The sequence below is a fragment of the Hyperolius riggenbachi genome, chromosome 2 (assembly GCF_040937935.1).
Source record: "Hyperolius riggenbachi isolate aHypRig1 chromosome 2, aHypRig1.pri, whole genome shotgun sequence".
NCBI classification, from domain to species: domain Eukaryota; kingdom Metazoa; phylum Chordata; class Amphibia; order Anura; family Hyperoliidae; genus Hyperolius; species Hyperolius riggenbachi.
Genome location: NC_090647.1, coordinates 64,805,734 through 64,822,619, shown reverse-complemented (window position 1 = coordinate 64,822,619; position 16,886 = coordinate 64,805,734). Strand labels below are relative to the sequence as shown.

General features: G+C 43.9%; 1 protein-coding gene across 1 annotated transcript in view; it reads left to right on the top strand.

Annotated features, from left to right (window-relative positions):
- The window catches only part of TRPC6 (transient receptor potential cation channel subfamily C member 6), a 292,360-nt gene that overhangs the window by 240,333 nt on the left and 35,141 nt on the right, over positions 1-16,886 (top strand). The window contains exons 6-8 of the mRNA XM_068266852.1: positions 2,032-2,265; positions 6,720-6,984; positions 8,537-8,732. Coding sequence (XP_068122953.1) covers positions 2,032-2,265; positions 6,720-6,984; positions 8,537-8,732 — 695 coding nt within the window. The remainder of the gene's footprint in view (positions 1-2,031; positions 2,266-6,719; positions 6,985-8,536; positions 8,733-16,886) is intronic.

The window sequence follows — 16,886 nt, the reverse complement described above, 5'->3', positions numbered from 1 at the left end:
TGTGTGTGTATAGTGTGTGTGTGTGGCTGTGTATATGTATGCTTGGTGTCTTTCTTTCCCTCCCTGCTGTGCCTGCTATGTATATATCTCTCTATACAGAGTCCTTGTCTCCATAAACTAGTAAAAAATAAAGCTGCAGTCTGTAGTAACATTTCACTTAGCGACAGCTCAGGCCAGGTGATAACTCCTCACACACTTTACACTTGCATTCCTCTCTGTGAATTAAAATCTTGTCTTTAAATTTAAAATGTTGTCGTTATTTTAAGAATTGAACCCTTAACTTTAATGGAACACTGTCGCTAAAATTGTAAAATTTTAAATACATGTAAACACATACACCTTTCCCCCTACAGTAAAATAAACTTTAAATTATTTTTCCTTTGTTGCTTTTACAGTAGCTAGTAAAAATCTGACAGAACTGACACGTTTTGGACCAGCCCATCTCCTTATGGGGGGTTCTCAGGGTTTTCTTTATTTCAAAAGCACTTAGTGAATGGCAGTTGTTCAGGCAAAAATAGTGTACAAACAAATAGAGGGGCAGCCACTATATTTGTTTAGATCCCTTCCAGGATTACTTTTGTAAAAAATAAACAAAATGCTACAAATCCCCCATGAGGAGATGGACTAGTCTAAAACCTGTCGGTTCTGTCAGATCTCTACTACCTGCTGTAAGTGACAGCAACATAGAAGAAAAGTAATGTATGGCTCATATTACTCTGGAACAAATGTACTTCTTATTTGTATATGTTTACATGTATTTTTAATTTTTAATTTTTTTTGCGATAGTGGTCATTTAAAGACAGGAGATGAGCATTAGTGAATTGTGGCCAATTGTTAAAGAGACACTGAAGCGAAAAAAAAATTATGATATTATGATTTGTATGTGTAGTACAGCTAAGAAATAAAACATTAAGATCAGATACATCACTCTAATTGTTTCCAGTACAGGAAGAGTTGAGAAACTCCAGTTGTTATCTCTATGCAAACAAGCAATTAAGCTCTCTGACTAAAGGGGCCCATACACTGGCCCGATTTGCGCCCGTTTCGACAACAGATTCGATCACTGGGATCGAATCTGCTGCCAATCGTTCACGCTACACGCCGAATTTCGATCCATTCCGTCCGATCCCGTCGGTCGCGCCGTGCGGAAAATAACCGTCGATCGCCCGCGAATAAAGAGCGCATCGCTAGCGGCGTTCGAGTGCCTGACGACCGACGCAATAGAGCCGCATACATTACCTGCTCCGCCGGCGCGACTCCCGGGTCCCCGCTCTTCTCTGTCTCCGCTCTGGTCTGGTCTCCGGCATGCTTCCCTTCTTCCTGTCCCGGCAGGAAGTTTAAACAGTAGAGGGCGCTCTACTGTTTAAACTTCCCCCAGACAGGAAGAAGGGAAGCATGACGGAGACCAGAGCAGACCAGAGCGGAGACGGAGAAGAAGAGCGGTGACCGGGGGCAGTCGCACCAGCGGAGCAGGTAATGTATGCGGGCAGGGGGAGTGGCGGCAGCACCACCACCACAACAGATTGTGAACGGTTTCAGGCTGAAATCGGTTCACAATCTGTTTGCAGTAAAGGTAGCCATACGATCCCTCTCTGATCAGATTCGATCAGATAGGGATCTGTCTGTTGGTCGAATCTGATGGCAAATCGACCAGTGTATGGCTACCTTTAGTTAGTCGTGGAGAGGGCTGTTATCTGACTTTTATTATCTCAACTGTAAGTGAACTGTTTACTTTTTCTCTGCTAGAGGAGAGGTCATTAGTTCACAGACTGCTCTGAAAGACTCATTTTGAATGCTGAGTGTTGTGTAATCTGCACATATTATAGAATAATGCAATGTTAGAAAAAAACTATATACCTGAAAATAAAAGTATGAGAATATTTTCTTTGCTGCTAATCTTCTAGTAATTATTCATAGTACACAACCAATTCATTATATCATATTTTTTTTTTCGCTTCAGTGTCTCTTTAAGTGTCTGGTAATGAATAGTACCTGGTTCAGTTCATTGACGCCTCTGCTTCCTGCACGCAGGTATGATCTGGTCAGAATGTAAGGAGATTTGGTCGCAGGGCCCCCGGGAGTACATGTTTGAACTGTGGAATATCCTGGACTTTGGGATGTTGGCGATCTTTGCAGCCTCCTTTATCGCCAGGTTCATGGCCTTCTGGCACGCCTCCCGAGCGCAGAACTACGTCGACGATGACGAGAACATCAAAGACGTGGCAAGTGCTACACTTCCTCCTGAAATTAAATACTACACTTTCGGTGAGCGCGATGGAACTGTTCATTTACACCCGCTGGTTCAATGTGTGTAGTGATCCGGCTCCTATTCCATTTATCAGTTTCATCTGCAAACAAATATACATTATAAAAGTAGTTTTATTCCAGGAAAATGTGATATAGATTACACATTAAAATGTGATACGGTATTTATTTAGAGCTCCACCTAGTGGCCATTTTGGCAAGTTTTAATTATTGCTAGTACAAATTGTGGTTATACTGCTTCAGAATACAGATAACATAGCTGTGCAGTGTAGAGCAGGGCTTAGGGTGCATACACACATGCAATTTTGATTGGCTAATCCCTGACCAACTTTACTACCTCCATGTAGCGTGAGGGCTACCAGGTTTTCAAAACTATGAACAGATTGTGCAGGTAATCTCTCATACTACATGTAAGTGGTCAAATTATAATACAATATACAATACAATAACATTTCTATAGCGCTTTTCTCCCATAGGACTCAAAGCGCTTAGGCTCTCTCAGATTCAGTAATTGGTAGTAGGATGAAGTATTCACACAACAAAAGTTATATTTCTGCAAATGCCAAACTGAACAGGTGGGTTTTCAGTCTGGATTTAAACACGTCCAGGGATGGAGCTGTCCTGATCTGTTGAGGTAGGGAGTTCCAAAACGTAGGGGCAGCATGACAAAAGGCTCTGGGACCAAAAGTTTCCAGGTGGACTCTGGGTATGACTAGATTATTAGAACCTGTGGATCTGAGAATGCGGGGATTGCTCCGCAGCTGCAACATATCTTCCATGTATCCAGGGCCCAGATTATTCAGGGATTTAAATGTCAGTAGGCCGATCTTGAATAGGATTCTCCATTCTATAGGTAGCCAGTGAAGGGAGTGCAGGACTGGCGTTATGTGGCAGTGACGGGGTTGGTTGGTTAGCAGTCTGGCAGCAGTATTCTGTATCAGCTGTAGGCGGTACAAGACCTTTTTTGGAAGGCCAGTGTAGAGAGCATTGCAGTAGTCCAGTCAGGATGTGATGAAGGCATGAACTAAGGTTGGCAGATCTGGGGGGATGAGGTGCTTGATTTTTGCAGTGTTCTTCAGGTGAAAATAGGATGATTTCACCACAGCAGAGATTTGAGTTCTGAAGTTTAAATCCCCATCAATTAGAACTCCCAGGCTACACACTTGATTAGAGCTGTGTAGATCCGTGCCTTCTATTCCCAGTGGTGAAGACTGCAAGTTAAGTTGTTTTGTTGTCATGCGTTGCCCTCCGATCAGAAGGACTTCAGTTTAGTCTGCATTTAGTTTCAGCCAGTTGTCATTGATCCATTGCTGTAGTTCACGTAAGCAGGCGTTTATAGTTAGAGTTGGGTCTGTCACACCAGGCTTGAAGGAAAGATATAGTTTGGTGCCGTCAGCATAGCAGTGGTATGTCAGGCCATGTTTTTGGATTAGTTTTCCAAGCGGTAACATGTAAATTGTGAAAAGCAGGGGAGAGAGGATTGAGCCCTGGGGCACCCCATACTTAAGTGTTACAGGGGTGGACAGGAAGGGCCCCATAGACACTTTGTGGGTTCTGCCACTCATGAAGGATTGGAACCACTGAAGAACTATGCCATCAATGCCGCAGTATTCCTGTAGCCTATTTATCAAGATGTCATGGTCAACTGCATCAAAGGCTGCAGAAAGGTCTAGCAGTATGAGGATCGAGCACTCTCCTCGGTCTCTTGCCATGAGCAGGTAGTTGCAAATTTGGATGAGGGCAGTTTCAGTGCTCTGGTGTTTCCTGAAGCCAGACTGGAATGGGTCATAACTGTTGTTTTGTAGGATTTGGGCTTCTAGCTGGAGGTAAACAGCTTTTTCAATTAGCTTACCCAGAAAGGGAAGGTTAGAGACAGGTCTGTAGCTGGTCATTGCATCTGGGTCCAGGGAGGGTTTTTTGAGGAGAGGCCTGATGATTGTTTCCTTCAATAAAGCAGGAAATATCCCTGATTGTAAGGAACAGTTAACAATTTTGAGGAATACCGGTACAAACAGGTTGGGGCAGTTCAACATGAATTGTGTTGGGCCAGGATCCAGGTCACAGGTAGTTAGGCGGAGGTGAAGGAGGATGCTTGATGTGACTTCTTCATCAATTTCTTTGAAGTTTGACCAAGGTTTTATGTTGGCCAATCAAAATTGTATATGTGTGTGAGGCTTTAGAGCCATTATTCAAGCATTTCTCCTTTCCTCTTCCTTTCTGTTTTTTCTCTTACATTATCCAAAAACAGAGGGTGGACGATAGAAAGCATAGTTTATGTACGTTAATATTTATCTCCTGCTATATCTGTTTTTTTATTCATTTAGCTATAGCATATAATTTTGCTTTGAATTAATTGACGGTATGGAAGTAAGGCACAACGGGCTTGATTCGCTAAGACAAATAGCATGCCTTATCAGAGTTAACACACCTTATCAGAGTTTACACCTGCCTTATCAGAGTATCATAGCGAGCACTACAACATATGCCTGCTAATTGGCAATGACGAGAGCTCCACTCATCCTGCCTTGAGCCCCTGCGGGTCCAATCACTTTAAAGAACATTATCCCCGCACTTTGATTGGCCCAATAGGCTGCCTGTCAAGTTTCATGTCAAGTGACAGGCAGCCTATTGGGCCAATCAAAGTGCGGGGATAATGTTCTTTAAAGTGATTGGACCCACAGGGGCTCAGGGCAGGACAAGTGGAGCTCTCGTCATTGCCAATTAGCAGGCATAAGATCGTAGCGCCCGTTATTCTACTCTAAAAAGGCGTGTCAACGCTGATAAGGTGTATCAACTCTGATAAGGTGTGCTAACTCTGATAAGGCATGTTAACTCTCATAATGCATGTTAACTCTGATAAGGCATATTTGTCTTAGTGAATCAAGCCCTATGTTCCATATGTGGCTGGATAGTGTACTACTTAACCCTCCTGGCGGTATATTAAAAACCGCCAGGGGGCAGCGCTACATGCTCAGCGGCATCCCCCCAGCCCCGCCGATCGCCTCCGGCAATAGGCGATCAGGAAATCCCGTTTAAAGAACGGGATTTCCTGGAGGGCTTCCCCCGTCGCCATGGCGACGGGGCGGGATGACGTCACCGACGTCATGGACGTCGTGACGTCTAAGGGAGTCCCGATCCACCCCTTGCCGCTGCCTGGCGTTAATAGGCCAGGCAGCGCAGGGGTCTAGGGGGGGGGGCTGTCTTGCGACGCAGATAGTGGCGATCGAGCGCGGGGCGGCGGCAATCGAAGTGCTGACGCAGCTAGCAAAGTGCTAGCTGCGTTCAGCAAAAAAAAAATTATTCAAATCGGCCCAGCAGGGCCTGAGAAAACCTCCTGCGCGGCTTACCCCGAACTACGTTCGGGGTTACCGCCAGGAAGGTTAAAGAGAGTCTGAAGCGAGAATAAATCTCGCTTCAGACCTCATAGATAGCAGGGGCATGTGTGCCCCTGCTAAACCGCCGCTATCATGCCGCTAAATGGGGGTCCCTTCACCCCCAAATCCCCCTCTGTGCAGCGCATCCCCTCTTCCGCATAGAGGCAGGGCTAACCGCCGCAGCCCTGCCCCACGCGCGTCTGTCAGCGTGGTTCTCCGCCTCTCCCCCGCCCCTCTTAGTCTTCCTTCACTGAGAGGGGCGGGGGAGAGGCGGCGATGCGCCGCTGATAGACGCGACTAGAGGCAGGGCTGCAGCCGTTAGCCCTGCCTCCAGGAAGAAATAAATCACGACCAAGTTTGCGACCAAGGTGTGCGGGGGTGGGTTTGGGGGTGAAGGGACCCCCGTTTAGCCGCGGGATGGCGGCGGTTTAGCAGGGGCACACATGCCCCTGCTAACTATGAGCTCTGAAGCGAGATTTATTCTCACTTCAGAGTCTCTTTAAGGCCTCTGTGTTTGACATGGGAGACCAGGGTTTCAATCCTGGCTAGGCGCAGTACCTATCCAGTAAGAAGTCCTTGGGCAAGACTCCTTAACACTGCAGGGTTGCCTCTTGAGCGCTCCATAGTAGCTGCAGCTCTTGAACGCTTTGAGTCCAACATTAGAAAGGCGCTATACAAATGTTAGGATTATTATTATTATATGCAATTCACCTTTTCTCCTAAGAGCTAACGTTTAATTGTCTGTGTAAAATAACTTTTCAGCATGTTGTAATTGAAAAAATGCTAAAAGTAGGTGAACAAGTGCTGTCCTTGCTTCCTGGTGGATTAAGGGCGTTTTATTGACAAGGTGTAAATATATCACCTAGGAGATAATTCAGGAGAAAGAAGCTAATTGCATATAGGCCTATGTAGTCAAATATGCTCTCACAGTTACCATGTTAGTATTATTTTATTGGATGTGTCCTTTATATCTTTTACCCTTTAAGCCTCAGTCTACTCCCATCCCCCACACCCCTCACGCCTGATAAAGTGGAATCAATCAAGATATTTTTAGTTATGTGTGTTTGCTCTTTTTTTCAGCCAGAATAAAATGGCTGCCCTCAGATCCCCAGATCATCTCAGAAGGTCTCTATGCAATAGCCGTGGTCCTCAGCTTCTCCCGCATTGCCTACATCCTGCCAGCCAATGAAAGCTTTGGCCCATTGCAGATCTCACTGGGGAGGACTGTAAAAGACATCTTTAAGTTTATGGTCATTTTTATCATGGTGTTTGTGGCCTTCATGATCGGAATGTTCAACCTTTATTCTTACTATCTTGGAGCTAAACAAAATGATGCCTTTACCACGTAAGTTCTACAATATCATGCTGGTCACGGATTGTGGTGTCATCGGTCACTCTTACCACTGGTGTCACCTGGTTTCCTATGATTAAAGAAAACCTGAACTGAAAATTAAAAGTCAAAATAAACATACACGTCATACTTACCTCCTTCTTAGTCTACTCATCAATCTCTTTCTCCTCTCCTGCGTCCCGTTTGTCCACTGTGATCAACGAAATTCTCCGTCCTCCATTTTGAAAATGGCTATTACCCCATAACAGCTTCCTGGTCAGCATACCGTTAAACTGTAACATCGCTCACTTGAGCCGTAGCGGAACATGGACATTACCTGGCACATCAGTTGTTCTCTCAGCTATAACTGACACCAACTGATATATTTCAGTTCTGACAAAATGTTGTCAGAACTGGAAGGGATCATTGTCAGAAGAAAATGGTGAGCTTCTGAGAGGAACTGATGGCAAGGTAACTATGTAATGTTCATTTGAAGTTACCTCATGTGTTTATTTTAAATAATTTTACTCAGTTCAGGTTCCCTTTAAATGTGTCAGTCATTGATGTAGATGCCAGAGGCAAAATAGGAAAAAAGAGCACAGGAGCCCTTATAGAAAACGTGAGCTGTCGTAGACGCCTATTATAAAAGTCGAGTAAAGAAGGGAAATTTGGGCCCACTGCAGCGCCCGCTGCCGGATGCCTTCAGGCGCAAGGCTTTTATAAAGGCCGAGATTTGCAGCAAAGAAGGTAGATTTCGGCACCCTGAAGCGCCTGATAGAATTGCAAGCACCGCGGCATGTAGATATGCAAATCCGGCTATGCAATGCCACAATTTGCATATCTGCGTTCTATCGGGAGCCTCCGGGTGGCAAAATTGACCTTTTTTGCCAAAAATTACGACTGAGCAGTGGCGCCTCCGGGCGCCCAAATTTAGTTTCTTTGCCATAAATCGAAGCTTTGCGGCTGGGGGGGTTAAGGTTTAGGCACCGGGGAGGTTAGGTGCCACAAGGGGGGGGGGGGGTTAGAGTCAAACACTGCTTGGGGAAGGGGGGGTTAAAGTGCCACCTGGGAGGGGTTAGGGATAGGCGCCACCAGGGTGGTTAGTGTTAGGTGACAATAGGGGAAGTAAGGCGCCACCAGGGGGGCTAAGGGTTTCGCATGTAATGGAAAGCACTCTTAAACCAAGTTACTTGCAACCCATAGGTATAATGCAGGGGCGTAGCAATAGGGGGTGCAGAGGTAGCGACCGCATTGGGGCCCTTGGGCCAGAGGGGCCCCGAAGGGCGCTCCCTCAATTACAGTATTAGCTCTCTATCGGTCCTGTGCTCATAATAATCACTTCTATAGATACTTTGAATAATGGTAATCATAAACAAGCTGTTCCCCACCCCCTTCTTACACCTCTGATACTGTAGTTTCCATTGGCAGGTTTTGGTGCGCCGTATCAATTGTTATGTATAGGGTGCTTGGGGGGCCCCATTGTAAAACTTGCATCTACGCCACTGGTATAATGTATAGGTATAAGAACTATAATAAAGAATATTCATTATGTATCTCTTTGTTTCAGTGTTGAAGAAAGCTTTAAGACCCTGTTTTGGGCTATTTTCGGACTCTCAGAAGTGAAATCAGTTGTCATCAACTATGGACATAAATTCATAGAGAATATTGGCTATGTCCTGTATGGAGTGTATAACGTGACTATGGTGATTGTCCTGTTAAACATGCTCATAGCGATGATTAACAACTCCTTCCAGGAGATCGAGGTAAGCTCTGTTGAGTGCCAAGATCTTGAATTGGATTGTTGCACAAAATGACATTGAGGTCTAAATGGATATGGTGTGTGCTGGTGTGATCCTCTGCCTCTAATACATTTAGCCATAGACCCCGAACAAGCATGCAGATCAGATGTTACTGACTTAAAGACCACCTCCAGCCAAAAAAAGGTCTGAACGGCAATACATATATGTAGTCTAGGCACTGTGTACAGTTAGAAGAACATATAAAGTTTACATCTGGTACATCATATTGGATAGAACAGACGCACATTTATATCTGTAGCAGCACTTCCTTATTTTTCCTGAAGCTTAAAGGACACCGAAGTGAAAATAAACTAATGAAATAACAATTGTATCTATCTTCCTTCTCCTAAAATGACTTTTTAAGATATTCCACAGCTTTATTTTATGTTTAAATCTACTTTTTAAGTTTTAACTGTTTTATTCATTGAAGTATGCCAGAGCTAAAATCTATGAACTATTGACCATTTGTATCTCTTTCCTGCTCTCAGAAGCCATTTTCTGCTAGGAAAGTGTTTTATAGTTGGAATTTCTTATCAGTGAGGGTCACACTGTAGTCACTTCCTGTCTGAGTCAGGACTGAGTCAGCCACTTACATACCCGATATTTAACTCTTTCAGGTGGAGAAAGAAAAAAAGAACACAGCATAGTTATTTGTGTGCTTGGCACTGTACATACACATGTCTATCTCATCATGTCACATGTCACTTCGGGTATCCTTGAAGCCTTTCTAAAGCATTGTGCCCACCTCTTCAGCCTGGTTTCCTCCCCTAGCCCCTCCCTCCCCTGCTGCCTGCCTGGATCAAATTACTTCTCTTTTCACAAACTGTAGTACAGAGAAGAGACAGGAAAACTGCTGCAGCCTGTCTTCTCATGTCTGTTTGCTATAATTCTTATTTCAGATGTCTGTCTGTCTGCCTAGATTAGATCACATGGACATGAGAGGTGAGGTTATGACATCAAACCCCCAGGATCCTTTGCATCTATGGTTTGGAAAGAAAAAAATGGCCCAGGGCCCAATTTCACACTGGGGGTGGGGATTTCAATAAGACCATATGTGGAATACCCTGGGGGTTGGAAAATCACACTTTATCATGTGTGATTTAATATATCTTGGCAACTTATTAGGTTTAAAGCAAACTGTAATTTATAATTTAGGTACTCTTTAAAAGGAATCTTAAAGGATACCACAGCTGAAAAAACAGAAAGATCCAGTGTGTAGGGGGTTAAACGTACATACTGTGACCTCCTCCTGCCCCCTCCATCTGCTGCCGTTCATGGAGGATTCATGCCGGTGTACCGGTGTCCCGGCGACTTGCTTGACCCTTGACCTGGATATAAATCTTCATCTCTTCACTTCTGGTGGCACATAGCTATGGGCTCAGAAGCACGCTGTCCCCTGCGTCTACTCTGGGCTGTGCGTGCGCTCCATTACACCAAGCATCACATGATTAATCCTGTGACACTTCGTGTAATGGAGCGCACACGCAGCCCTGAGTAGACGCAGGCGACAGCGTGCTTCTGAGCCCATAGCTATGCACCACCAGAAGTGAAGAGACAAAGATTTATATCCAGGTCAAGGGTGAAGCAAGTCGCAGGGACACCGGCATAAATCTTCCACGAACGGCAGCAGACTTAAGATTTCTTAAGATTTCCTTTAAAGGGAACCTAAACTGAGAGGAATATGAATGTTTCCTTTTAAACAATACCAGTTGCCTGGCAGTCCTGCTGATCTATTTGGCCGCAGTGGTGGCTGAATCACACACCTGAAACAGGCATGCAGCTAATCCAGTCTGACTTCAGTCAGAGCACCTGATCTGCATGCTTGTTGAGGGGCTGTGGCTAAAAGTACTAAAGACACAGGATCAGCAGGAGAGTCAGGCAACTGGCATTATTTTAAAAGGAAAAATCCATATCAAAAGGAATAGAAAAACCCATTTTTGCAAAAGTATAAACCAATTTATTAATATTCTTAAAAAAGACACGCAGTGTTAGTCCCTAAAGTGCAAATCCCCATAAGGTAAAAAGACCCAGGAAACATGTCCTAAATCACCAACTGCATGTAATAACCCTGGCAGAGGAGAGAGACCACTCCAGGTAACGCTCCCTGCCTAAACCCTAAGTGCACTTTGTAACGCAGGCCTGCAAATAAAGTTCCTGTTGCTGTGAATAACACTGGTGCTGTGAACAATAAGCAGGATAAGTTCAACATGCAGCAAATCAACTGCGTTCACACTATAAATGGCAAGCACAAAGTGCATCCAGTCTAATATGCAGATCCAAGCTGCTCCAGTCGGAATCTTGTATATAGTATTATCCAGCACAAGCAAAGCTGCAAAGCATAGGCAGCAAATGGCAGTTCACAATGCAAATATATGCTTCAGGATGATGGATGCATCCAACCTAATATGCAAGTCCAAGCTGCTCCAGTAGTAGGCTTGTGTATAATATTATGCAGCACAAACAGGGATGCAAAGCATATGCAGCAAGTAGCAGTTCACAGTGCAAATATATGCTTCAGGATGATAGATGCAACCAACTTAATATGCAAGTCCAAGCTACTCCAGCAGCAAGCTTGTATATAGTATTATCCAGCACAAACAGGGATGCAGAGCATATTCAGCTGGTAGCAGTTCACAGTGCAAATATATGCTTCAGGGTTATAATATCCATATCCTTCTCAGTTTAGGTTCCCTTTAAGTCTGACTGGATTAGCTGCATGCCTGTTTCTTGTGTACTTCAGACACTGCTGTAGCCTAAGGCCACATACAGACATCAGACCATAGTCTTTGGAAAATGAAAGATCACAGACCAATCTTACCACCCTTCCTGTAGTATAAGAGCCATACTCTACACAGTCTTTTCTATGGAGCTGAACTCCACATCAGAAAAAAATCATTGCAAGATGCTGCACACACAGATGCTGTACAGACACAAAAGATCAGTATCTGCAAAAGATCTGTTCCTGCCAAAAATCCATTCCTGCAAAGTGCAATGATAGTCTATGAGATCTGCAGATCATCATACACACATGATTTAACTGACATTCATCTGCAGATCAGATCCACCAGGATGGATTTTCAGATCTGCAGATCTGCAGATGAATGTCAGTTAAATCATGTGTGTATGATGATCTGCAGATCTCATAGACTATCATTGCACTTTGCAGGAATGGATTTTTGGCAGGAACAGATCTTTTGCAGATACTGATCTTTTGTGTCTGTACAGCATCTGTGTGTGCAGCATCTTGCAATGATTTTTTTTCTGATGTGGAGTTCAGCTCCATAGAAAAGACTGTGTAGAGTATGGCTCTTATACTACAGGAAGGGTGGTAAGATTGGTCTGTGATCTTTCATTTTCCAAAGACTATGGTCTGATGTCTGTATGTGGCCTAACAGATCAGCAGGGCTGCCAGGAAACTGGTATTATTTAAAAGGAAACAAATATGGCAGCCTCCGTATCCCTCTCACTTCAGGTGTCCATCCTTCAAGTTATAGCTGCACAGCAACAAGCTGCAGTGGTCCCACAATGAACCCATCCGCATCATAAAATGTCCCATATGGAATTAACTTCTCCTAGGAGATAATTTTAATCTTCTCTTAAAAATAACTTTTCAGCATTTTACAATTACAAAAGTTAGTGAAAAAGTACTATCAAATTGATTTTGAGTATTTTCTTGCTTGCTGGTGGTTTAAAAGGCCTTCAAATGGAACTGGAACCTGAGATGAGAATCCAAATTCAGGCCAAAAGTCTGGGCAAGTCGTGTTTCATAGCGCATGTGCGGCCAGGCACGCTCCCGCAACGCTCTCTAATCCCTGGGAGCGTTCTGCACCTGCGCAGTAGTATTGTGCAAGCGCAGAGCACAGGAGGAGCACGACGGGGGAGCGTGCCTGGCTAGGCCGTGCATGTGAGATGAAACGCGACTGGACTCGGCCAAGCTTTCAGGCTGAATTGCAAGTGACAGGAACCCCCGGGGGAGATGGCGAAGGACGAGCGTCCTCAAGGGGGCTTAATTTAAAGTGAACCAAAGATGAAAATAAACGAACAAGATTAACAATTGGATCTGTCCTTCTACTCCTAAAAATGACTCTTTTAGATATCTCAAGGTTTTATTTTATGTATAAACATTTACATAGCAGATTTAGTGTTTCATAGTCTCTGCTCAGTTGCAGTGTCTCGTTAGTCCCAGAGTGAAAAAACATGAACTATTGATCTTTTTATCTTCTCCCCTCACAGTAAAAAGCCCAGGTATCTGCTTAGGAAAGTGTTTTATAGCTGTAATTTGTTATCCGTCAGCCGACTGAGTCCTAACTGGAGAAAAACTGTCAGTTCCATAGCTAATTATAAACTCTTTCAGGCAGGGAAAAAAGAAAAGGAGCACAGCATAAGTGTCTGTATGCTTGCCACTGTATATACACATGTCTATTTCATCATGTCACATGTCATCTCTGGTACACTTTAAGGACGCCCCAGGTAAGTATGGTACCTGAGACGCTTCTCATCTCAGGTCCACTTTAAGGTCACCTATCACCTAGGAGGAAAAGTGAATTTTATATGGGCCAATGTTTAAATGTTATTTTATTTTTGAGACATGTACCGGGAGCGATAACCTACAGTCACCTTATGTTTCACTAAGGTAATACTGTACACACAAAATATAGGTAACTGTAAGACTACAAAGATGTATCATCAGAGGAAAAAGATACAATAAAACAGGTCTGGCGGGTGCTGTGAAAGAAATGTGGTTCTGAGGAGACGGATTTCCATGGCATCCGGTTCCTGCAGATAGTCTACAATAGCACTTATGTGAAATTCTGCCGGAGTTTTGTGTCTGGTTTCATCTGAACTACATCTGAGATATCGAACACCTTCTTCCTACACATTCTGCTCTGGTATTGTTGAAGCTCTTCCATTTATCTAGAATCAAAGCAGCACACCTCCACATTCCCTGTCCTCTTCCCAGTGCAGAGAGGAACAGATCCAAGTCACGTCACAACACTCTATTGTTAAGGATTACTTATCTGCATGATTGACATGCGCTAAATGGATTGTTAAGGCATAATTCAACCTTTGAGTAAATTTACAGGAATAAATGCTACAGCTTAAAAATGATTACCTGCATAATGTATTACTTAAAGGCGAACTGAAGTAAGAGGTATAAGGAGGCTTCCATATTTATTTCCTTTTAATCAATACCAGTTGCCTGGCAGCCCTGCTGGTCTATTTCTCTGCAGTAGTATCTGAATAACACCAGAAACAAGCATGCAGCTAGTCTTGTCACATCTGACTTTAAAGTCTGAAACACCTGATCTGCTGCATGCTTGTTCAGGGGCGATGGCTAATAGTATTAGAGGCAGAGGATCAGCAGAGCTGCCAGGCAACTGGTATTGCTTAAAATGAAATAAACATGGCAGCCTCCATATACCTCTCTCTTTAGTTCCCCTTTAAAGTGTACCTAAGGTGAGATGAAGGTGTATGTACAGTACTAAGCATATCAATAACAAGGCTGTGTTCTTTTTTTCTATCTTTCTCTGCCTGAAAGGTTTAAAAAATTCATGTATGCAAGGGGCAGTTTCTCTCCAGTCGGACCACTGATAAGGAATTACAGCTATAAGACTCTTTCCTGTCAGAGAATAGGGAATAGGTGAACAAAGTTTAAAGTGGACCTGAACTCTTGCACAGGACAGAAGGAAAACAGAGCAAAATGCACCCTGTATGTATTTAGAGAGTTTAGCCTGACTAATTCCTCCTTATCTGTGACTAATCACAAGTCATAATTTGAGCTCTCAGCTTTATCAGCAGACTGCCACGCAGAACAGCTCATTTGTAAACACGGAATGTTAACCCTATGTCTGCTTTAATGAAAGCAGGAAGTAGACACGCTGCAGATTTACTACAGGATTTGTATCCGTTGTGACAAAGAAATGTTTTTCTTCAAAGGATGTTATGCTGTTGCTTATCTTTTAGAGCAGAGATTTTACCACCTCCATGTAGTATGAGAACTTACCTATACAATCTGTTTATAGTATTCAAAATCTGTGGGCTCTCATTCTACAAGGAGGTGGTCAAATTGGCCATCGATTGGCCAATCAAATTTGAATGTGTGTACTAGGCTTTAAAAGCCTCCATATTCCTCTTGCTTTGGGTCTCCTTTAAAGAGACTCTGTAACAAAACAAAGTTCCCCTGGGGGGTACTCACCTCGGGAGGGAGAAGCCTCAGAGTCCCAATGAGGCTTCCCCCTCCCCTGTAGCTGCAGGCAGTCCAACGATGGCTCCCCCGAAATCTCCTGCAATCCTCGCTCGACAAGCCTGACAAGGCTTGCTATATTTACCTTCCTGGCTCCAGCGGGGGCGCTGTTACAGCTCTCAGCACAAAGATAGGGTGGAAATAGCCGATCTCCGTCGGGTCCGCTCTACTATGCAGGTGCAGGAGACTAGAGCCTGCACAGTAGAGCAGACCTGCAGCAATCGGCTATTTCCACCTATCTCCGAGCGGAGAGCCGATTCTGCGCCTGCGCTGGAGCCGGGAAGGTAAATATTTACATTCCTGCTGTTCGGAGGGGCACAGCGAGATCGCCGGGGGGCACAGGAGGACAGGGGAAGCCTCGATAGGATCCAGAAGCTTCCCCCACCCGAGGCGAGTACCCCCCAGGGGAACTCTTTGTTGTTACAGGTTTTCTTTAATTCCTTACCAATCAATTTATTTAGAGGCTTGCAAGTGATCCAGGCAAATTTATTGTAGCACTTTTTTTTATTTCTTTTATGTTACATTTCCTAGCTTCTAATTAGTACTGCTGTAATGTGTATTTATGGCCAATTGTCACTAGGGGGCAGTGTGAGACAATAATAGTGGACTTCTGCTTTCTATGTTTTCAGCTAGTAGAGAGAGATCAAAACAAAGAATTTACAGCACAACGAGTTCTGCCAACTGAGATCAAAAGCAGTAGTGCACTGATCTCAGAGGAAATAACTCTGTTGAAGCTGCTAATGGGTTAAGTTTCCTTGCCAGCGTTCCCAATGATTGATCTGCCCTTTAGTTATAATAATACATTTGATTAGTTTATCTTTCCTGCTTTCAGAATAAAAAAAATATATAAGCAATGTGTTTGTGTTACCTGCTTATATAGCACGAGACCTCATCAATGTCTTGTGAATTAAAGCCAGGAACATTCATCCAATCGCTCATTGATGTCACTGCCATTTGTAGCGGCTCCATCAGCGTCTGGTTAAAAGAGCGCGGCCATGTCTGGAGCATCCGTCATGATCAGACGATAATAACAGCAATGTTAGTTGCATGGCTACAGCCAATATATTGTCAGGAATATAAGAACATAAAAGGCTCGAGGGACACATTTCTGAGTGCAGCCTGCTCTGTGTCTTGCTGACGATTGTCAGCTTCAAAATGAATGGTTTCGAAACATGTTTTGATATAATTGGAGCCTTTGGAGTTAGAAATGAATCATACAAGTAAACCTTACAGAATAACAGCTAAATAGCAAGGAAAGACAAATGGCATCTGGTAAAGAAAAAAGTAATAAAACTCAGCTGACATCTTTAGAATAACTACAAACACCTTTCGTACAGGATTAAAGTAACAGTCACATACTTGGCATCAGAAACTATGTACTGAAGAAATGTGTAAAATGCAACTTTATCCCCAGACAATTTTAGATCAAAAGGATCTTGGTCACCCCCAGAGTCCACCTCAAAACCTTCTGTGATGCTGCCCCTACCCTTTGGAACTCCATGCCACACCCAATCAGGACGTCTCCATCCCTGGAAGCATTTAAAGTGGATCCGAGATAAACTTTTACTCATTGCATAATTGTGTTCCTTACATATAGATTATAGGGCATTGCTTAAGCCAAATGCTTTTGTTTGGTTTGTTTTAATATCCTATTTCCCTATAAAATAAACAAACCTCGCCCACAGCTCCTCCAGCGCCTAGGCACTCTGAGACCCAAGTAGCAAGGGCTTATGAGAGCTCAGTCTGGGCAGGAGGAGGAGGAGGTTACTAGTCAGAGATTTCAGAGGCATTGGGGAGGAGGGAGGAGGAGAGGGGAGTGACGTTTCCACAGGCTGAGGGCTGGAGATGCAGAGCAGCTTGAATGTGTGTAATGA